At 43.9% G+C, this 22,584-nt stretch overlaps 1 protein-coding gene across 2 annotated transcripts in view; it reads right to left on the bottom strand.

Moving 5' to 3' along the window:
- Positions 1 to 2,164: 2,164 nt before the first annotated feature.
- LOC139323931 (protein FAM169B-like) overlaps positions 2,165 to 22,584 on the bottom strand; it is a 159,793-nt gene continuing 139,373 nt past the window's right edge. Inside the window, exon 9 of one of the 2 annotated variants that reach the window (XM_070953510.1) lies at positions 2,165 to 2,754. In XM_070953510.1, the coding sequence (XP_070809611.1) occupies positions 2,686 to 2,754 (69 nt within the window). In that variant the 3' untranslated portion in view covers positions 2,165 to 2,685. Of the gene's footprint in view, positions 2,755 to 19,592; positions 19,651 to 22,584 lie in introns of those variants that run through there. The other variant, XM_070953511.1, reaches the window with a different exon arrangement.

The raw sequence follows: 22,584 nt of genomic DNA, 5'->3' as shown, positions 1-22,584 counted from the left end.
TACCGTATTTCCCCCAAAATAAGACCTAACCAGAAAATAAGCCCTAATGCATCTTTTGGAGCAAAAATTAATATAAGACCCGCTCTTGTTTTCAGGGAAACACAGTAAATAGACTAACTGGATGGATGGAGATGGGAGAGGGAGATGGAGATGGAGATGGAGATGATGGAGATAGAGAGTTAGTTAGAGTTAGAGTTAGAGTTAGAGTTAGAGTTAGAGTTAGAGTTAGAGTTAGAGTTAGAGTTAGAGTTAGAGTTAGAGTTAGAGTTAGAGTTAGAGTTAGAGTTAGAGTTAGAGTTAGAGTTAGAGTTAGAGTTAGAGTTAGAGTTAGAGTTAGAGTTAGAGTTAGAGTTAGAGTTAGAGTTAAAGTTAAAGTTAAAGTTAAAGTTAAAGTTAAAGTTAAAGTTAAAGTTAGAATTAGAGATAGAGATAGAGATAGAGATAGAGATAGAGATAGAGATAGAGATAGAGATAGAGATAGAGATAGAGATAGAGATAGAGATAGAGATAGAGATAGAGATAGAGATGATAGAGACAGAGACAGAGACAGAGACAGAGACAGAGACAGAGACAGAGACAGAGACAGAGACAGAGACAGAGACAGGGATAGAGATAGGCAGGCAGAGAGATATACAGACAGGCAAATAGAGAGGAACAAAATTTTGTTGCATAATTGAACGTGGCAGCAACATAAGCCTGGCCAAATTGTTTTTAGAAGAATTGAAAGCTTGGGGGAGGATAGGGAGGGGATAAGAGATGGGCTCCAAGTGTGATGTGATATAAATGACATGACTTCCGTGTTAGATTGTGAGAGACAAGTGCTAAGCCGCATCGTTTGAATGCCGGCATTGTTTTGCCGGCATTGTGGCTTGTTATGGACCCTGCTAATTGCGTGCGAGGTCCTGGGATCTTGCCCTTTACGCTTTCGTGGTGTCATTCTGCCTCACAAAAATCCTGTCCCTCACCATTTGAACCTACTGATGACATGCTACAGTATTTGTTAGCATTATGTCCTTGCTCACACCGTCCTCACAAGCATCGGATTTCTGGGTACCATGAACTTCTAGCCTTTTTTTTCCCCTTTCAAAGTAAGAGTTAAAGGGGAAGTTGGCATCCTTTGGTGCGAAACATCTCCAGCTTCTTATGTTTGTCTATGCAAACAATTCTAGGAACCACAGAGGCCCCACAAATATGTCCTCTCACATCAGGGGTGAAATGCTCCCAGTTCGGACCGGATCGCCCAATCTGGTAGCGATGGCGGCAGGTGGTTCAGAGAACCGGTAGCAAAAATCCCTGCGCCCCCCCCCCCACCACGCCCAGCTGAGCCGCACGATCATCAGAGGCTTTTTTTTTTTTTACTTTTAAAAGCATTTTTTTTACAACCTCTTCCGATGAAAAAATGCTTTTAAAAGTAAAAAAAAAAAGCCTCTGATGATTGCGGCGGCTCAGCTGGGATCGTCAGAGGCTTTTCAAAGCATTTTTTTCTGCAACCTCTTGGCCGAAGAGGTGGTAAAAAAAATGCTTTGAAAAGTCTCTGACGATCCCAGCTGAGTTCCTGATCAGCAGAGAGGCTTTTCAAAGCATTAGAAAAAATGCTTTGAAAAGTTTTTTTTTAAAAAAAGTTGGCCACGCCCACCCAGTCACATTAACCCCCCCCCACCAAGCCACGCCCACAGAACCGGTAGTAACATTTCACCCCTGTCTCACATACATCCCTATCTCTGAAGCTCACCCGGATGGATCTATTACCTTTAATCACGATTTCATTGCTGCCATCATTATGGTTTAATGGTGCGTTATAGTTTAAATGGTCACCAATTGAACAGATCTTGTTGGTTTATGAAATAGCTGTTAATATTAGATTACACAACTGGGACTTTTACAGCGTGCTCTTGCGCATTAAATATTAACAGGAAGTCTTTAAGAGTATAAGAATCAAAACCTGGGCAGGGTTCCTTCAGAGTTTTCCTTATTCCATTCATGTCCCTCTTCAAGCAAGGTTCTCAAAGTTATGACTGACGAACCCAACCAAAGTAAGCACGGGCGAGACGATCCAATCTCTGAATGCAAAACTTTATTGGCTACATGATTTTGGCACTGATGAGAGCAAAACCAGATCTAGCTAATTCCCGTGCAAACCCGCATAATTAAAGATTCTCCCTCCCTCTATTAGTACAGGTCACATTGTCCAATTGAATGTCATTGTATTGTTATGAGAAAAAGTCCTTGATTTTGGCAAACTCCTGCCGAAGTGTCCTTGGCTCTCACGGTTTGTCTTCTTGATGTCTGGAGACTACATTCCATCTCACCCTTCCCTCCCCCCACCCAAACCTGGTTTGTTGGCAAGCTGAGACACGATTATGGTTGCAACAGCAAAAGAGTGCTTCGAACTTGACAAAGGTCTTTTGAGGTCTAGTAACTCCCTTAGCTTCCCTTAGCTTTTGCTATTTTTCACTATGAATATTTCAGTAAAGGGAATAAAAGTCTCCCTGCTCTCAACTCTTTTATCGACCCATAATTAATTCGGAGGCAAGTTTCATTTTGCTTCAAAATTTTCTTCTTCGGGAAAAATACACACTGAAATCAAACAGTTACAGGAACTGGGCATGGCTAGTCTAGTGAAGAGGAAGCACAATAGCAGTGTTCCAATATTTGAGGGGCTGCCCCAGAGAGGAGGGAGTCAAGCTATTCTCCAACGCACCTGAAGACCCAACAAGGAATAATGGATGGAAACTGATCAAGGAGAGATTCAACCTGGAAACAAGGAGAAATTTTCAGTGAGAGCAATCAACCAATGGAACAGAAGTTGCCTTCAGAAGTTGTGGGAGCTTCATCACTGGAAGCTTTCAAGAAGAGACTGGACTGCCATTTGTCAGAAATGGTGTAGGGTCTCCTGTTTGGATGGGGGGGTTGGACTAGATGGCCTAAAAGGTCCCTTCCAACTCTGTTAATCTAATCTAATTTGATGTTGCACATGTGCGCGCAACCCCCCTCCCCCACCCCCGCTCCTGGCACGCGATGGCCTGGTAGGCCAATTTTTCTTTCTTATCTGGCTCCAGATCCTCTCTATGCATCTGGGAAGGGCAAAAACAGCCTTTCCCACTCCCTCGGAGACCCTCCGGAGGCCTGAAAGGGCCCATTTCCCAACTCCCGGTGGGACAGGAAGTGACATTTTTTGCTGTCCCCAGCCTCCAGAGACTCCTAGGGTCTAAACAATCATTTATCTGAAATGGTATAGGTCCGTGATGGCGAGCCTATGGCACGCGTGCCGGAAGTGGCACACAGAGCCATCTCTCTGGGCACACAAGCTGTTACCCGTTGTTCTTCTGGGTTCCGGCATGCTGGCCAGCTGATCTTCACATGCACAGGAACCAGAGGTGGGTTTCAGCAGGTTCAGAAAGACGCAGGAAGCAACAGGAACAGGAACAATCAGGAACAAAGAACGCTTCTCTGCGCTGCTTATTTATGCACTGTAGCCTAATTACAGGGTTCAGCACTGGAATAAGTTCTCATGCTTGAGCAAGGGGCTGGACTAACCCTAACCCTAACCCTAACCTCCAAGGTTTCTCTCCTGTCCTGTCCTGTCCTGTCCTGTCCTGTCCTGTCCTGTCCTGTCCTGTCCTATTCTACCCTACCCTACCCTATCCTACACCCTACCCTACCCTACCCTACCCTACCCTACCCTACCCTACCCTACCCTACTCTACTCTACTCTACTCTACTCTATTCTATCCTATCCTATCCTACTCTACTCTATTCTATCCTACTCTACTCTACCCTACCCTACCCTATTCTATTCTGTTCTGTTCGATTCTATTCTATTCTACCCTACCCTACCCTACTCTATTCTATCCTACTCTACTCTACTCTACTCCACCCTATCCTATCCTACTCTACTCTACTCTATCCTACTCTACCCTACCCTACCCTACCCTACCCTACCCTACCCTACCCTACCCTACCCTACTCTATTCTATTCTATTCTATTCTATTCTATTCTATTCTATTCTATTCTATTCTATTCTATTCTATTCTATTCTATTCTATTCTTCCTTGCTATAGGTAGTCCTTGGCTGACAACAGTTCACTTAATGACCATTCAAAGTTACAATAACACTGAAAAAAGTGACTTATGACCATTTTTTACACCTGACCTTTGTAGCATCCAACCCCCATGATCACGTGATCAAAATGCAGATGCTTGGCCACAGACTCAGATCCATGACCGTTACTGTGTCCTGAGGTCATGTGATCCCCTTTTTCCAACCTTCTGACGAGCAAAGTCAACGGGGAAGGCAGGTTCACTTAACAACCGGGTTACTAACTTAAGTGCCGTGGCAAGAAAGGAAGTAAAACAGGACAAAACTCAAACAAATGTCTCGCTTAACGACAGATACCTGGGGCTCGATTGTGGTCGTAAGTGGAGGACTACCTGTACATTGAATCTTACAAGTCCTACAGAGCGAGGAGGGAAGGGAAGACCTCCCCTCCCCTCCCCCTTCCCTGCGATGCTTTCAGTCCTTGGCAAAGGAGACCCAGCCAAATCACGCAACGCCGATTCCTAAGCGCCTATTCATTTGAACTGCAATGACAGCCTCATTTAGAAACAAATTAGGGGTTAACGAAGAAGTCCATGATGGAGACGGAAGCCGGTTTCCCTTTTCCCCTCCCTGTCTGTTAGAATTAGGAAGTGTCGCTGAGCCACGGGTGTCAAGAATATGAATGCCCAGCATCATTTCAGCTGCCTCTAATTGAAGCCAAGATAAATGAAGTGGAAAGGCACCGTCCAATCCAATCAAAACGTGAAAAAGGTATTTTGACATGTAAATTACAAACTTCCTGTGTGTTTTTGTCTCCCCAATTACACCCTCCCCTGTCATGTTTTTTTTTTTTAAATTATATCTTAATCTACCCAGCATCCTAATAATTATGTCATCATTCTCGGGGAGGGGAGGGGGCCCCCCCAAACCCACGCCGCGTAATGGTATTTTATAGGATGTGCCATTCATGATTAACCGATTCACTTTCCCGCATCCGCGATGCGATTTCTCATGGTGTTCAAATATGCATTGTGTCACTTCTGCCTTTGTAAAAGCTTAGGCCGGCGTCTCCTCATGGCTTCCTTTGACGAGATGGCAGAGAAACAGGGACAGCCCCCCGCAGACCGTTGAGACTGTCAATCATGGCCATTATTTTCAGAGACCGTCTTCCAGAAAGGGACTGCCAGTGGACAATGGGGACGGGGCAATCGCTTTCTGAGATAAATCTTCCATCCGTTTAGAATAGATCAGCTTTCTTCTCCTAAGCCGGTGCCAATCCATCTTTCCGAGCTTGATGTGCTTTCTGCTCTGAACTTACTAAGATCCACACTTGGAATACTGCATCCAGTTCTGGTCATCATCATATAAAAAAGATGTTGAGACTTTGGAAAGAGTGCAGAGAAGAGCAATGAAGCTGATTAAAGGGCTGGAGGCTAAAACATACAAAGAAAGGTTCCTAGAAGACCTCCAAGGTCCCCTCCAGCTCTATCCTCTATTATTCTATTATTTTTATATAAGTTGCAGTGGTTCTTTTTCCCTTTTTTTAAAGTTTTTTTTTATTAAACATACATTAAAAACAGTGGACATAGTGTATCTTTTCTTTTATGTACTCCGAGAGCGTATGCACCAAGACAAATTCCTTGTGTGTCCAATCACACTTGGCCAATAAAGAATTCTATTCTATTCTATTCTATTCTATTCTATTCTATTCTATTCTATTCTATTCTATTCTATTCTATTCTATTCTATTATTCCATTCCATTCCATTCCATTCCATTCTATTCCATTCCATATTTTCTTTTCTACTCGACTCTACTCCACTCCACTCCACTCCACTCCATATTTTCTATTCTATTCTATTCTATTCTATTCTATTCTATTCTATTCTATTCTATTCTACTCTATTATTCCATTCCATTCCATTCCATTCCATTCTATTCCATTCCATATTTTCTTTTCTACTCGACTCTACTCCACTCCACTCCACTCCACTCCACTCCACTCCATATTTTCTATTCTATTCTATTCTATTCTATTCTATTCTATTCTATTCTATTCTATTCTATTCTATTCTATTCTAGTGTGACCATCCCGGTCTTGTCATATCCATACATATTTTTAACATAACAACAAATATAGTTACTATTTAACATACATTACTATTTTGTTCTAATTTACATATCCCTTGTCCTCATTTACATATTTGTCTAAGTATTATCCCGTAAATATTATCCAGTGGTTCTTTTTCAATGTTATTCTCAACTTCAATCAGAATCAATCAGAATAGAAGGATCTTGGAGGTATCCAGATTGCTTGGTTCATCCCTACAAGTCCCAAAATATGCTATAAAATTTAAGTAATTTTGGAGCCTGTTTAATTCTGGTTTAGGGAACCAACTATAAATAGAATAACAGAGTTGGAAGGGACCTTGGAGGTCTTCTAGTCCAACCCCCTACTTAGGCAGAAAACCTTACACCACTTCAGACAAATGGTTATCCAACATCTTCTTAAAAACTGCCAGTGTTGGAGTATTCACAACCTCTGGAGGCAAGTTGTTCCACTGATTAATTGTTCTCACTGTCAGGAAATTTCTCCAAGTTGCTTCTCTCCTTGATTAATTTCCACCCATTGCTTCTTGTCCTGCCCTCGGATGCTTTGGAGAATAGCTTGGCTCCCTTCTTCTTTGTGGCAGCCCCTGAGATATTGGAACACTGCTATCATGTCTCCCCTAGAACTTCTTTTTATAAGACTAGACATACCCAGTTCCTGCAACCGTTCTTCATATGTTTTAGCCTCCAGTCCCCTAATCATCTTTGTTGCTCTTCTCTGCACTCTTTCTAGAGTCTCCACATCTTTTTTATGATGTGGTGACCAAAACTGGACTCAGTCTTCCAAGTGTAGTCTCACTAAGACTTTATAAACTGGTATTAACACTTCACGTGATCTTGATTCTATCCCTCTGTTTATGCAGCCTAGGACTGTATTGGCTTTTTTGGCAGTGTTCTGTCCCCGTCCCACTCACACACACCCACAGACGGCCCAGAGTTAATAAGCCACACGACAAAATTCTTTGAAAATAAAGCTGGCAGCAACCCAGTGGCTAGCTGCCAATTCATACTTTACTCACACAAAACAATGATTAGACTGCCAGCATTCCGATAAAACAGGCAGAGTGTCAACAATACAAGGATTAATCCAAATGCAGTCTGATAAAGTAGGCAAAGTCCAGTAACACAGAGATCATGGAGTATTTCTAGTTTTTGCTCGTCACAAACTGAACCGGCCACCACACCCACATTTATACCCTGTGGGGTGTGGTCCAGTGACTCAGCTAATCTCTGGCACGCCTTCTCCTCTGCTGTGCACGCTTCTCCCTGCGCCTCTGGCGAGGGTCCAGCCAGCACTTATCTTCTTCATCGCTGTCCACCTGTGGGGACGTGCTTGGCTCTGAGCCTATCTTTTGGCCTTTGGTGTCCTCCGGAGGCATTGCCAGAGAGGAGGGTCCTGGAGAGGGAGGCCTTGCCAACTCCTCTTCCTCACTCTCAGAGTCTGCATCTGTCGATAGCCAAGGCTCAGGCAACGGAGCCACAACAGGCAGCTGCTGCATGATGCCAGCTCCTATTTAAATGGTTGTCCATTAGGACTCCAAGATCCCTCTCACAGTTACTACTATTGAGCTAGGTACCACCTATACTGTACCTGTGCACTTTGTTTTTCTTGCCTAAATGTAGAACCTTACTTTTTTCACCATTGAATTTCATTTTGTTAGATAGCGTCCAATATTCAAGTTTGTCAAGATCCAGCCTCCTGGATTAGAGGTCTTCTAATCCAGCCTCCGGCTCAAGCAAGAGACCCTATACCAGTGATGGCTAACCTTTTTGCCATTGCGTGCCAGGAGCGGGGGGGGGTCGCATGCGCGCATGCCCATACCCATAACTCTATGCACCCCACCCCCACACATGCCTGTGCGACCCTCCGCTCCCCTCTGCTCCTGGCACGTGATGGCACGGTGGGCCCAGTAGGCCCGTTTTTCTCTCTCATCCAGGCTCCAGAGCCTTTCTAGGAGCTTGGGGAGGGTGAAAATGGCCTTCCCCACCCACCCGGAGGTCATCTGGAGGCCGGAAACGGCCCATTTGCCAACTTCTGGTGGGACCGGAAGGCCTGTTTTTTGCTCTTCCCAGCCTCCAGAGCCTTTCTAAGAGCCTGGAGAGGGCAAAAAACGGCCTTCCCCACTCTCCCAGAGGCCCCAGAAGCCAGAAACAGTCCGTTTCCCTACTTCCGGTGGGCCGAGAAGGCCCGAAAATCAGCACGCCGGAGCTGAGCTCACATGCCCACCGATATGGCTACGCATGCCACCTGTGGCACGTGTGCCATAGGTTCGCTATCACAGCCCTATACCATTTCAGACAAGTGACTGTCCAGTCTCGTCTTCAAAGCCTCCAGTAATGAAGCATCCACAACTTCTGAAGGCAAGCCCTTCCACTGGCTGATTGTTCTCACTGTTAGGAAGTTTCTCCTCAATTTCAGGTTGCTTCTCTCCCTCTGGTGCTTTGGAAAATAAATCGACCCCCTTCTCTTTGTGGCAGCCTCTCAAATACTGGAATACTGCTATTATGTCCCATCTCCCCACCACCACCACCTTCTTTTCTCTAGACTAGCCAAGCCCAAATCCTGCAACCATTTATATGTTTTAGTCTCCAGGCCTTTGATCATCTTATTTGCTCTTCTTTGCACTTTTTCCAAAGTCTCAATGTCCTTTTTGTAATGTGGTGACCAAACCTAGATGCAGTATTTCAGGTGTGATCTTACTAGGGTTTTGTGAAGCGGCACTAATACTTCACGTGATTTTGATTCTCTGTTTATACAACCTAGGGTTGTATTAGCTTTTTTGGTTGCTGCCACACACTGTTGGCTCATATTTAAGTGATCATCCACTAGGAGTCCAAGTCCCTCTCACAGTGACTGTTTTTGAGCCAGGTCTCACCTAATCTGTACTTATACCTTTGATTTTTCCTGCCTAAATGTAAAACCTTGCTTTTCTCCACATTAAATTTCGTTTTGTTGGATAGGGCCCATCGTTCAAGTTTGTCAAGATCTTTTTAGATCCTGAGCTTGTCTTTTGGGGTGTTGGCTATTCCTGCCAGCCTAGTGTCATCTGCAAATTTGATGAGTTCCCCTTCTATTCCCTCATCTAACTCATTTATGAAGACTTAGATTCAGATGAAGAAGCTAAATAATTTCATGCTAATTTTATTTATTTATTTATTTATTAAACTGGTGTCAGCATTTCAACACTGGCATAGAGAGCAGAGGAGAGCGAGAGATAAACTCTGAAACTTTTGCCTGCCAAATCCCTTTGAAGCTTGGTTGTCATGGAGAACAGGCGAGGGGGCACAGTCCTGGGAAATGACGAGAAAAGGAGTCTGAAGAATGACTTGGAAGATAGCCAATGAGAAGCAGAGATTTGGGGATTGGAAAGGGAGGGATTGGGGGGCAAAAGGTCAGTCTTGTCCGCGCGGAGTCATGATCCGGTGGCTGTGCTCAATTAAAGAAAGATTTCCTTAAAGATTGGCAGTTTGGAAATTCATTTAATTTTGAGATAGCATCGCAGTCTGACAACTGAGCAACCATCTCATTTTGAACCAATTCTGGGCAGCTTCATTTTTCATCCTAAATTGTAATTAACACTGATGTTTTAATTTTTCTTTCTTTTTTTTATTCTGAACATTCTAAGCTATTAAATAACAAGATGTTAATAATTTTTAAACTTAACTCTACAAACATCACTATACAGAAACAACATAATATACTAAGATTGTCTTAATTGTTTTAATGTGAACTTCAGTGGTTCTTTACACTTAACTTCAGATGAAAAAGCTAAATAATTTTATGCTTGTAATATTGTCATCCCACACTGTAATTGTTGTGGCCCGCCAGCGGCCAGCAGAGGTGGCAGCAGATTCGGACAGTGAGGAGGTTGGGGAGGAACATGGGCCAGTCCTGGAGTCTGGGGAAGCCTCAGACGAGGGCTCTGAGATGGAGGCAGAGAGGGGGCCAAGGCCATCTGGTAGTTCTTTGCTGCCTCTGAAATCTCCGGAGTCTGACATCAGCGAGACAGAAGAACAGCGGGAGCCTGTTCCCAGTGTGCGCATGCACAGAGCTGCCAGGAGACAGGAACAATTAAGGAAACAGGGTCTATTTGGGAGTAAGGCTTGGAGATGATTGGCCCCTCCCATAAGACATAAAAGAAGAGCGAACGGGACGTGAGCTTTTGCAGGAAGCAATTAGTTCATCTGGCCGACTCAAGATTTGAAAGTTCTGTTTGTGACTCTGTGCCAAGTCTGGCCTTGTCCTACGTCTGGAAATTAGCTCTTTGGCAGCGTTCCACATGAGATAGGTGGGTGTTGATAACCGTCCTCTGAAAGACTGTTTATCAAGCTTTGCGGACTGTAAATGAAAGTAATTAAAGAGGTTTGCCGAGACTAAGTTTGTGCTGTTTAATTTCTAAGGAAGCCTAGATCAGAACAGTAATACAAAATGTATTAAGATTTGTAACAGCGTAATAAAAAAGTGGGGCGGGGGATAAAAAGCCTACATATCACTCATGAAAATGTCACTGGAATGTTTTTCTCTATAGGAAGAAAAAAAAAATCAAAACCAATTTCCTCCCTAGCAAATTACTACATAGCTTTTTTAAAATATATATATAAAGGTACAAGACAAGACTCCTGATCTAAATAAGTTCAAGTGGCGAATCATAGAAAACATAAACACATTGAGTTTGCAAGGAAAAGAGACCAAGGCTCCAACGTGTCCAATTTGCATAACAACTCATCCCTAAGGGCACATTCAGACAACCTGTTTAACACACTTTCCTGCCGTCCTTCAGGCAGCAGAAAAACACACCAGTTCCTCTATCCCCATAGCTCTGCTTTATTCTGTCTCAGTAAGGTTAAAACTCTCTTTTTATGACCGCGTAGTCCCTTAATTTGGGGTAGAGTCGAGGTGATTGGATTGAGCTGAGCGTTTACTGGCCAGATGCCCTTCCTGATGCCTACGCAGAGTTCAGAGCAGAAATTTTTTCTTTGCATCCTTGAAGGGAACTATCTGCCGCTACCTAGAATTGAACTCTCAACCCTCCGAATGGGAGGCAAATGTCTTCACCATTAGGCCACCACGTCACTCTGTCTCAATAAGGTTATAAGACCAGAAACACTGAAGTAGATCATCAAAGAAGGCTTATGCCACCACTGGACAGAGAGGCAAACATCTCAGCAGCTTTGTTGGGAGGTAGATGCTGAAGCATAAATATGCTCTCTTATGTTCCTTTTGCACTCTCTTAGAACATAGCTTGGAAGGGACCTTGGAGGTCTTCTAGTCCAACCCCCTACTGAAGCAGGAGACCTTGTACTATTCTGGATATCTAATCTCAAATTTCAAGCATCAAGCTTCAATGTGACATGTTAGCAGTCTTCCAATATTTGAAGGCCAGTCAGAAAGAAGGGAGGGGGGGTTGGTCAACCTATTCTCCAAAGTACCTGAAGGCAGGACAAGAAGCAATTTATTTATTTATTTAGCAATGGATGGAAACTGTTAGGAAATTTCTCCTTAGTTCTAGGTTCGTCCTTTCCTTGATTAGTTTCCATCCATTGCTTTTTGTCTTGTCTTCTGGTGCTTTGGAAAATGTTGACCCCTCCTTCGTTGTGGCAGCCCCTCAAATATTGGAAGACTACTATCATGTCTTCCCTGGTCCTTCTTTTCTCTACTAGACTAGACATACCTAATTCCAGCAACCATTCTTCATATGTTTTAGCCTCTAGTCCAATCCTTTATTTCTTTATCAGTGAAATATAAATTTGGTATAAAATGGTGTGTTGTGACTGCGACTGCTTGATGGATTGGAGCTGAAAGGCGAAAGGGATGCAGTATGCTCCCTCCCACATCACATGCTGGGGTAGACCATGTGCCTTGATAGAAAAAAAAAAACCACACACACACACACACACACACACACACACACACATGAAACCGTGGAAGAATTTGACTCACTCATTATTTGTCTGCCTTAATTGTCTTGCAGGGATAACGAAATCTTGTAAGATGGGGATAACTATCTTACAAGGATAACATATGAAAGAACCCATCCAAAAAGTCCAACATACAGTATGTGTATTGTATCTGATTTTTCTCAATATGTGTTGGTGTGAGGTGCGATCTTCAGAGACCACATTGGGTGAGCCCTTTCATCTGGATTGCTTACATACATCCAATCCAAGTTAGCAAAGTAGATGAAAATCAAAACAACAGCTGATATGGCATCCTTAAAGGACTCCAGTTGTGCTTTTCTAAGGCTTAAGGTCCGTCACAGACTAGGAAAGATTGAGCTATTACTTTTCAAACAACACAACCATTGGGGTCTTAAACCAGATTTGGTAAGTCCCAAAGGTGCTTTTTCAGGAGGCAACTGGACTTCCTTGTTTTTTTTTCTTTTGAAGATGTTTCGCTTCTCATCCAAGAAGCTTCCTCAGCTCTGATAAGATAGTGGGGAATGGAAGGATTTATACTCCTTGCAGACAGCTGGTCATTTGCATCATTTTAGAGGGTGGTTGAAGTACTTGGAGATTTATCTGTGTCCTCAGGAACCAGGAGCACCACTCAGTTGACCCTGAGGACACAAATAAACCTCCAAGTGCTTCAAGGACCCTCTAAAAGGATGCAAAGGACCAGCTGTCTGCAAGGACTATAAATCCTTCCATTCCCCACTATCCTGTCAGAGCTGAAGAAGCTTCTTGGATGAGAAGCAAAATGTCTTCCAAGAAAAAACAAGAAAGTCCAGTTGCCTCCTGAAAAAGCACCTTTGGGACAACCATGATCTGGATGACTGAGAATCTCTACAGACTTTCAGATTTGGTAAGATTGCAAAATGGGTTCTTTTGCATGTAGGTTGTGGTCAAATCAGTTGCTGATCATATTCTTCCCTGAATCATCTTCCAAAAATGGAATAAGTTAAGATTTGTCACAGACTTTCTAAAGACCAATTCTGTAAAATGCAAATTGCAAAAACGGTCTTGAACGTATAAAGGAAAAATAACCAACTACACTGGAATTGTAACCCTCTATAGAAGGGACATTTTATCATGCTGGTGGACGTGTTAAAAAACCCAGAAAATTATGGACTCAATTACATAAAATAATAAAGAAGATTTTAAAGGTTTGCATACAATTGTATGAGGTACATACTGTACCTCAGATAGCCGGTTGTGAGTCTCTCCTTGTGAAGTGGGGCCATGGGAGGCAGATGGGCCTGGCTCCTTGCTACATGGCAGCGACCCTGCCCGAGCTCCTCAATGTTATAGCCGGGGTGGTGGTTGATACCCCCAGGCTTTTAGTCATGGGGGATTTCAACCTGCCGTCCATCGGTGAAGCATCTGAGGTGGCTCAGGAGTTCATGGCTTCCATGACGGCCATGGACCTGACCCAGTTAATTCAGGGCCCCACTCACACAGGAGGAAACACGCTGGACTTGGTTTTCGTCTCTGGTCAGTGGTTGAATGGCTTAGATACAGGGGATATAGTTATTGAATCCTTGTCATGGTCAGACCATTCTCTCCTCAGACTTGACTTCCTGACCGCTATGCCCCACCACAGGGAGGCAGAACCGATCAGGTGGTTCTGCCCCAGGCGCCTGATGGATCCTGATAGGTTCCGAATGGAGCTTGGGCCATTTCCTGAGACTCTGGCGCGCGACTCGACGGAAGACCTGGTGGCCGCCTGGGATAGGGCGGCCCCTGGTGCTTTAGATCGGGTTGTGCCTTTGCGGCCTCTGACCCGGTGCCGAATCTGCCCAGCTCCTTGGTTCTCCGAGGAGCTGAGGGGGATGAAACGCCAGAAAAGACGCCTAGAGAGTAGTTGGAGGGCCAGTCGCTCCGAATCTGACCGTACACTAGTGAGGTCTTATATCAAGACCTACTTAGTGGCGATAAAGGCGGCGAAGTGTAATTACTTTTCCGCTCTTATCGTGTCGGCAGAAAATCGCCCAGCTGCCTTTTTTAGGGTGACTCGCTCCCTCCTCCATCTGGGAGCGCGGAAAGACCCCTTGCAAGGCCGTGCTGAGGATTTTGTGCATTATCTGCACGATAAAGTCGCTCAAATTCGGGAAGGCTTGGACTCTGACTGGGTAGGTACAGGTGGGTTGTCCGAGGTCTGTCTTGAGACGGTTATCTGGGATGAGTTTGACCCTGTGACTCCCGAGGACGTGGACAGGATGCTGGGGAGGTTGAACGCAACCACATGTTTATTGGACCTGTGTCCCTCCTGGTTGGTGCTGGCTACCCGGGAGGTTACACGAGGCTGGCTCCAGAAGATTATAAATGCTTCCTTGAGTGAGGGGTTCTTGCCTCCCGCCTTGAAAGAGGCAGTGGTGAGGCCCCTCCTCAAGAAGCCCTCTCTGGACCCAGCTGTTTTAGCAAACTATCGTCCAGTTTCCAACCTTCGCTTCCTGGCGAAGGTTGTTGAGAGTGTGGTTGCGCGACAGCTCCCGCAGTACCTGGATGAAACCATCTATCTAGATCCGTTCCAGTCCGGCTTCAGGCCCGGGTACAGCACGGAAACAGCATTGGTCGCATTGGTTGATGATCTCTGGAGGGCTCGGGACAGAGGTTGCTCCTCTGTTCTGGTCCTATTAGACCTCTCAGCGGCTTTTGATACCATCGACCATGGTATCATGCTGCACCGGTTGGAGGGGTTGAGAGTGGGAGGCACTGTTTTACGGTGGTTCTCCTCCTATCTCTCCGACTGGTCACAGTCTGTGTTGGCTGGAGGGCAGAGGTCGACCTCAAGGCACTTGGTTTGTGGGGTGCCACAAGGGTCGGTCCTCTCGCCTCTCCTGTTCAACATTTATGTGAAGCCGCTGGGCGAGATCATCCGTGGTTTTGAGGTGCAGTGCCATCTGTATGCTGATGACACCCAGCTGTACATCTCCACCCCAGACCACCCCAACGATGCCCTTGAAGTGATGTCCCGGTGCCTGGAGGCTGTGCGGGTCTGGATGGGGAGGAACAGGCTCCGACTCAATCCCTCCAAGACTGAGTGGCTGTGGCTGCTGGCGTCCCGATATAGTCAGCTGGTGCCATCGCTGACTATTGGGGGCGAGACATTGGCCCCCACGGAGAGGGCGCGTAACTTGGGTGTCCTCCTGGATGCACGGCTGTCTTTAGAAGAGCATATGACGGCCGTGGCCAGGGGGGCTTTCTATCAGGTTCACCTGATACGCCAGTTGCGCCCCTTTCTGGATCGGGACTCCCTATGCATGGTCACTCATGCCCTCGTCACTTCCCGCCTCGACTACTGCAACGCTCTCTACATGGGGCTCCCCTTGAGGAGCACTCGGAGGCTCCAACTGGTGCAGAATGCGGCCGCGCAGGTACTTATGGGGGCGACATGGCGCTCCCACGTGACACCTCTCCTGCGCGAGCTGCATTGGCTTCCAGTGGTCTTCCGAGTGCGCTTCAAGGTGTTGGTTCTCATCTTCAAAGCGCTCCATGGCTTAGGACCCGGTTACTTACGAGACCACCTTCTGCCTCCGATAACCTCCCACCGGCCAACACGCTCCCACAGAGAGGGCCTCCTCAGGGTGCCGTCTGTCAGGCAATGTCGGCTGGCGACCTCCCGGGGAAGAGCCTTCTCTGTGGGGGCACCCGCCCTCTGGAATGAGCTACCCTCAGGGATACGACTAATCCCGGACCTCCGGACCTTCCGCCAGGCCCTGAAGACTTTTTTATTTCAGCTAGCCGGGCTGGGTTAAAAATCTTTTAATTGGGGAATTTTATGGGTAAGGGGTTTTAAATTGGAGAAGCCAAAGATAATTTAATTTTGTTTTAATGTATTTTAATATTTGTATTGTGTGTTTTTAATTCTGGCTGTTCACCGCCCCGAGTCCTTCGGGAGAGGGGGCGGTATAAAAATTTAATAAATACTAAATACTAAAAATACAGTTGAAACCAGAAGCCTTTTTTGAAGGTGGGGAATTGATAGATAAGAAGTTTGAAAACGTTCTGGAACTTTGATTTTATAAATGACAACTGCAGTGAAATTATTATAGGCACAAAAGTAGGGGGAAAAAATCAATTTTAGCCATAAGATTGTGGCTAAAGATTGTGGGACTTGATGAGATGGTCAAACTGACTTGAGATAGGACCTTGTCATCTTGTAGGGGAGGCGGCATAAAAAAATAATTATTTAGTTAAAACTTGTCTAAGTTTAATGATGATTTGAAACCCTTTTTTGGCTTTTTGTAGGAAACAAAAAAAATGAAGTCATGATTTATGGTTTGACAATTAAAAATAATAGAAAAAATGTAAACAATATCGTAACCATAGAGTAAAATATTACCTCATATTTACACAAGATAAATAAAATTGAAAGTCATTTCTTTATCATCCTTTTTTTCCCTTTGATTTCTGCACTTTTCTCTTTGCTCTTTTTTTCTTTCTTCCTTTCCTCCTTTTCTCATTATAAATATTAGTTCTTGTTCATTTTTATTCTGCATTTAAAATTCTAATTTTACATACAGGGGCCACATTAAATACTCATACCTGGATGCTGTAATTAAAATATATCCAATCCTAATAATCATAAGTTGATTTTTACCTATGATTTACCTCTTTGGGCTATTTTGAAAATTTTCAAACGAGGTAGCAAGTAAAGGTGAAGGCTGATTTATATCCTGCACTGCACTTTTTAAATTTTATCCAATAAAGTATCTCATAATTATATGTGACTGCAGTAATACAAAAAAGATGAGAGCAATATGAAATTTTCTAGTAGGAGGCAGTTATTCAGCCCATCAAAATTAATAAAACGAAGTACTTTTTACTGGACAATATTGCTGGTCCTTGACTTATGACCACAACGGAGCTCCAAATTTCTGTTGCTGACCGAGACATTTGTTAAGTAAATTTGGTCCCATTTTATGACCTTTCTTGCCACCGTTGTTAAGTGAATCACTGCAGTTGTTAAGTTAGTAACCCGGTTGTTAAGTGAATTTGGCTTCCCCATGGACTTTGCTTGTCAGAAGGTCGCAAAAGTTGATCACGTGACCCTGGAATACGGCAAACGTCATAAATATGGGTCAATTGCCAGGTGTCTGAATTCTGATCATGTGACTGTGAGGAAGCCGCAAATGGTCTTAAGTGTGAAAAATGGTCATAAGTCCCTTTTTTTCAGTGCCATTGTAACTTTGAATGGTTACTAAATGAACTGTTTGTAAATCAGGGATGAGCTGTAAACTAGTTTTGTCCACTGTAATCTGATGAAAGAATCTTAGCAAATGCAGCCCATTATTTTATTTTTCGAACCACCCCCCCTGGGCCTTACATTTTAGGCCAACTCTTCAAAAATGCTGCTGCGGCTATTCCATGGGCTTCTAACACCATCTGCTGATAAAATACAGCTATTTCTCTCCAATTTCCATCTCTGTTTTCTTGATAGGCTAAGCAATATTTCAAATGAGCAAAGGTTAGAAAATGAGCATTAACTGCCGCTGTAAGCATCTTTAACCTCCAATCTCTCTGAGTCAATATGTCTTTTAGTATTCATGGACCAATCAGAAATTTTCCAGATGACTTGATGAGGGAAAATTGTCTTTTTTTATTATTATTATTCCTTTGCTTTCTTTTAAGCCAAAAGGATAAATCATAGGCAATAATAAATGTATGCGGATTGGGCTTGGATATATTTTAATTACAGCATTAAGCCTAATTAAAAACATATTAAATATACATTTAATACGGCCGCTACTTAGAATAATAAGCATATGTTGTGCTCCCTACTGTAGTTTATAAAAATGAAATTGCAATTTTTTTTTCCAGTTTAGATAGGCCTCTTAGATACATATAAGCCAGGTATCTTTCAAGTATTCCAAAATACATATCAGTTTTCAACTTTTATTAGTGTAACAAAAATTATTTAGTTTATGAGGGGGGAGGAAAGGGAGGGGGAGAGGAGGAGACGGATTCTGTTTAATTGTCTCTTTTCAGGAAGAAAAGAATATTCTTCTTTTAAGCTTTTTGTTAAAACAGAAATTCAGAAACCCGATGCTTCGAATAAGTTTATTATTGTTAGCATCATCATCTTCACCATCACTTCTACCACTTTGAGTTCCCCTTCCAAAATACAACTACTTTCTGATTTCGAAAATGTCAAGAGAAGACACGATCCTTTTGCTCGCTCTAGCCCAGCTTCATAACCTAATGGACTAGAAACATGATGGTACCAAAATCGCAAGGAAGAGGATTCTGCACTCATTCGCCCATCCTGTGGTTTTCCAGTCCATCTGGGAAATTGCAAATACGCTACCATGGCTTTACCCAACCATGTTTTGTCTCTGGCATGGAATTGAGCCGTTGGGCCATTACGGAGGTCAAAATATTTGGAATTTGGTGGAAAATGAAACATCAAAGGCATGTGACAGCAAGCCTTTGGGTCACTCTTTCACTGCTTCTCTATATTTTTTGGAGAAATAGCTAATAAAAAGAGTTGGGAGGGAGCTTGGAGATCTTCTAGTCCAACCATTTGTTCAGGCAGGAGACCCTATACCAGTGGTGGGTTTCTACTGGTTCGCCCTGGTTTGAGCAAACCGGTAGTGACGGCAGTGGGAGGCTCCGCTCACCCACCTGGACGTCATCATAGACATTCTGTGCATGCACAGAAGTGTCGCAAGCAAGCGAACTGAGCACACGTGTGTGCGCTCGCCGGTAGCGGAGGTAAGTGGAACCAACTACTGCCCTATACCATTCCAATCTCTTCTTGAAAATCTCCAGTGATGAAGCACCCACAACTTCTGGAGGCAAGCAGTTCCACAGGCAGAGAATAGATAGGGGCAGGACCAGTCAGAACTTTTACTACCGGTTCTCCGAACTACTCAAAATTTCCGCTACCGGTTCTCCAGAACTGGTCAGAACCTGCTGAAACCCACCTCTGGCATGCTCGTTTCATTTGCGCTCGTGCACCTTCCGTGCATGCACCCGGCCTTCCGCGTATGCTCTTTGCTCGCTTCTGCACATGCGCCCAGCCTCGAAAACATGGCTAAATAAGAGGGTGTTACGTCCAGGCAGGTGGGCCACTGCAGTTGCCACTACCGGCTGATTACCACCTCTGATCTCACCCTCTTTAATATTCTGGCGACGAAAAATGGATGCAATATACCAAGTGTGGTCTAACCAAGGTCTGATAAAGTGGTAGTAACCCTTCTCGTGATCTTGATTCTATCCCTCTGTTAATGCAGCCAAATATACTATTTTGTGTCCTTAATTCTAAATGTCTCATTTATTGTTGTATGTTTATTTTTTTAAACAGAGTTTTTCTGGTGGTTTTGTTTCCTTGCAGAGCGATGCGTAAGGTACTTAACTTATCAGTTTCTATAATCAACCTTTTCTCCTCAGGGAAGCAAGGGGGAGGCTCAGCCCCAACGTAATTGGGACTCGTTCTGCCCTCAGCTTCTTCTCTGACATCAGCAGGGGAGGCTCAGGTGGTTTTTAAATAACTGATGGAGAAAGGAAACCCGCCTCTAAGATCACCGTGGGCAAGATTTTAAAATGCTGAAAGTTCAGTTCTGCAAAAGAAAAGGGGGGGGGGAGAGAGACATACACCACAGATGGAGGTGTGACGCAGAGACTTTCTATTTGTCATAAAGGGTGAGGTGAACAAGTTACACTAGTGGCCAAAATGGTGGAAACCTTTTGGGAAAAGTGTATTTTTGAGGTTTAATGGCTAATAACACCATTTGGGGGGGGGGGGGGGGGAGTTTCAAGATAATCCTATTCCACTGCTGGAATGGGCTGGGAATAACCCAGACCTTCACCCAATTGAAAATCTACGGAGCCGACAAAAGAAACTTGTTAGTCAGAAGCGACCCAGCAATAAAATCCAGTTAATAGAAACAATCCTTCAATCTTGGTTTCACATTAGAACAGCTGCAGAACTAAAAGACTTGGTTCACTCCATGGGAAGACCTTGTAAGGATGTAATTCATGCTAAAAGTTACCCAGCTAAGTATTAACTGACATGGTAATCATTTTTGTATATCTCGTTTTTTCTACGTGTTTCACTTTTCTTCTTTATACTTTAACTGCTATTCTAATAGCAAATCCTTCATAAAATTTATTGCATTACATTCTTGATTAAATTATCTTTCCATTGACATATAATTTTATGGTACTACTCCAAAAAAAAAAGTGGTGTTATTTAGCTAGTTTTAGAAAATACAACTTTTCCCAAAAGGTTTCCACAATTTTGGCCACTACTGTATGCAGCAGTCTTAAGGCACACGTTTGTGTAACTTGTTTACATGGGTTTCAAGAGGAGTCAGAATGTCACTGAACAATATAAACCCAATAACGCAGGGATTAGAGACAGTTAGTTTTTATCCTGAAAGAACCTTAAAGTTATTTTGTGTTAAATTAACCTCTTTGCTCAGAACGTTTATCTTTCCAGAAACGTAAGATCCAATACAACAGAAGGAGAATACTTGCAGCTCAGGGTTGAACTGTGGGGCCCTTGGTGCTTTCTGAGCTTGGTTGTTTTCTTGCAAATGTTTTGTGACCCAACTAGGTAACATCATCAGTGCTAGAAGAGAGTGGGGTCTGCAGAGAGGAGGCAGAGGAGGACTACAGGGTCCTTGGTGCTCTCTGAGCTTGGTTGTTTTCTTGCAGACATTTTATTACCAGCCAGTACGCTCGCACAGAGAGGGCCTCCTCAGGGTGCCGTCCGCCAGACAATGTCAGCTGGCGACCCCCAGGGGGAGAGCCTTCTCTGTGCCGGCACCCGCCCTCTGGAACGACCTACCCCTAGAGATACGCACGATACCAGACCTCCGGACTTTTCGTCGGGCCTTGAAAACTCATTTATTTCACCTAGCCGGGCTGGCTTGATCCCATCCGTTTCGGTTTTAATTTGAAATTGGTTTTAATTGGGTTGTTTTAAATTGTGGGTCGAAATTATTTAATTACCTTTTAAATTGTTTTTTTAATTTTGTATGCTCTGTTTTATCTCGGCTGTTCACCGCCCTGAGTCCTGCTGGAGAAGGGCGGTATACAAATCAAATAAATAAATAAATAAATAAAATTACCCAACTAGGTAATCACCAGCTCAAACCAGCTCAAACGATAGATGGATGGATGGATGGATGGATGGATGGATGGATGGATGGATGGATGGATAGATAGATAGATAGATAGATAGGCAGATAGATAAATAGATAGATGATAGATGATAGATTGATAGATAGGTAGATAGGTAAATAGGTAGGTAGATAGATGATAGATAGATTGACAGATGACAGATTTATTTATTTATTTCTTGGATTTCTATGCCGCCCTTCTCCCGTAGGACTCAGGGCGGCTCACAGAATAAAAGACACATAACAATAAATAAAACTAAAAAAATCCAAATGTAAAAAACCCCAACAACTAAAATCTCATAACAGATCAGGAATTTGCTGAAAAAGCTATGTCTTCAGTTCGGCACGGAAAGCGCGGAGGTCGGAGGGCCGTCCGAAGCCCGGTGGGTAATTCATTCCAGAGGGTCGGTGCGGCCGAGAATGCCCTCATCCTGGGGGCCACCAGTCGACATTGTCTGGCCGATGGCACCCGGAGGAGGGCAGTCCTATGTGAGCGCACTGGGGTGGTGGGATGACAGATAGATAGATGATAGATGATAGATGACAGATAGATGATAGATGATAGATAGATAATAGATGATAAATAGATAGATAGATAGATAGATAGATAGATAGATAGATAGATAGATAGATAGAGATAGATATAGATATAGATATAGATGATAGATAAGTTAGATAAACTTTATTGTCACTTTGAATGTACACTAATCGGCATACATTAAAGTGAAATTTCATTGCATACAGCTCTCAAAGGTCACCACCTCCAACAGTGGTGGGTTCCTCCCGGTTCGGTCCGGTTTGGCCGAGCCGGTAGCGGTGACGATATGACATCACCAAACCGGTTCTCCCCCCCACCCCGGCCCTCCCAACCCCCCCCACCCCCCCACGTTATTCTTACCTTTTATTTGGCCCTACCCCCAATCTATTGCTGCCTCCTGAGTCCCAGCTGATGACTAGAGGGAAAAAAACTGTTTAAAACTCTTGCCGCGGGGCTTCAAAGGGCCATCCTACAGCTGATCAGTGTTAAAAGCAAACAAATGTGTCGGGTCATAAGTGCGAGGACTGGTCGTAAGTGCGAGGACCTTCCAGAATTGAATCTGACCAGCTAGCCATGCCTACCTAGTCACATGACCTCCAAGCCACACCCACAAAATAAGCCACGCCCACAGAACCGGTAGTAAAAAAATTTAGAACCCACCCCTGCTGCAACATACACTAAAATGGTCATAAGTCACTTTTTTCAGTGCTGTTGTACTTCGAAAGGTCACTAAATGAACTGTTGTAAGTTGAGGACTACCTGTATAGTAACGGACGGCCAGACGGAGAGACAGAAAGCCAAGCATTCTGAATTTCTTTCTTAAAAATGTG

The sequence above is a fragment of the Pituophis catenifer genome, unplaced genomic scaffold (genome assembly GCF_029215685.1).
Source record: "Pituophis catenifer annectens isolate HBS135680 unplaced genomic scaffold, rPitCat1.0.hap2 SCAF_14, whole genome shotgun sequence".
Lineage (NCBI taxonomy): Eukaryota > Metazoa > Chordata > Lepidosauria > Squamata > Colubridae > Pituophis > Pituophis catenifer.
The sequence above is the reverse complement of the archived record's forward strand: the minus strand, read 5'-3'. Positions and strand labels throughout refer to the sequence as shown.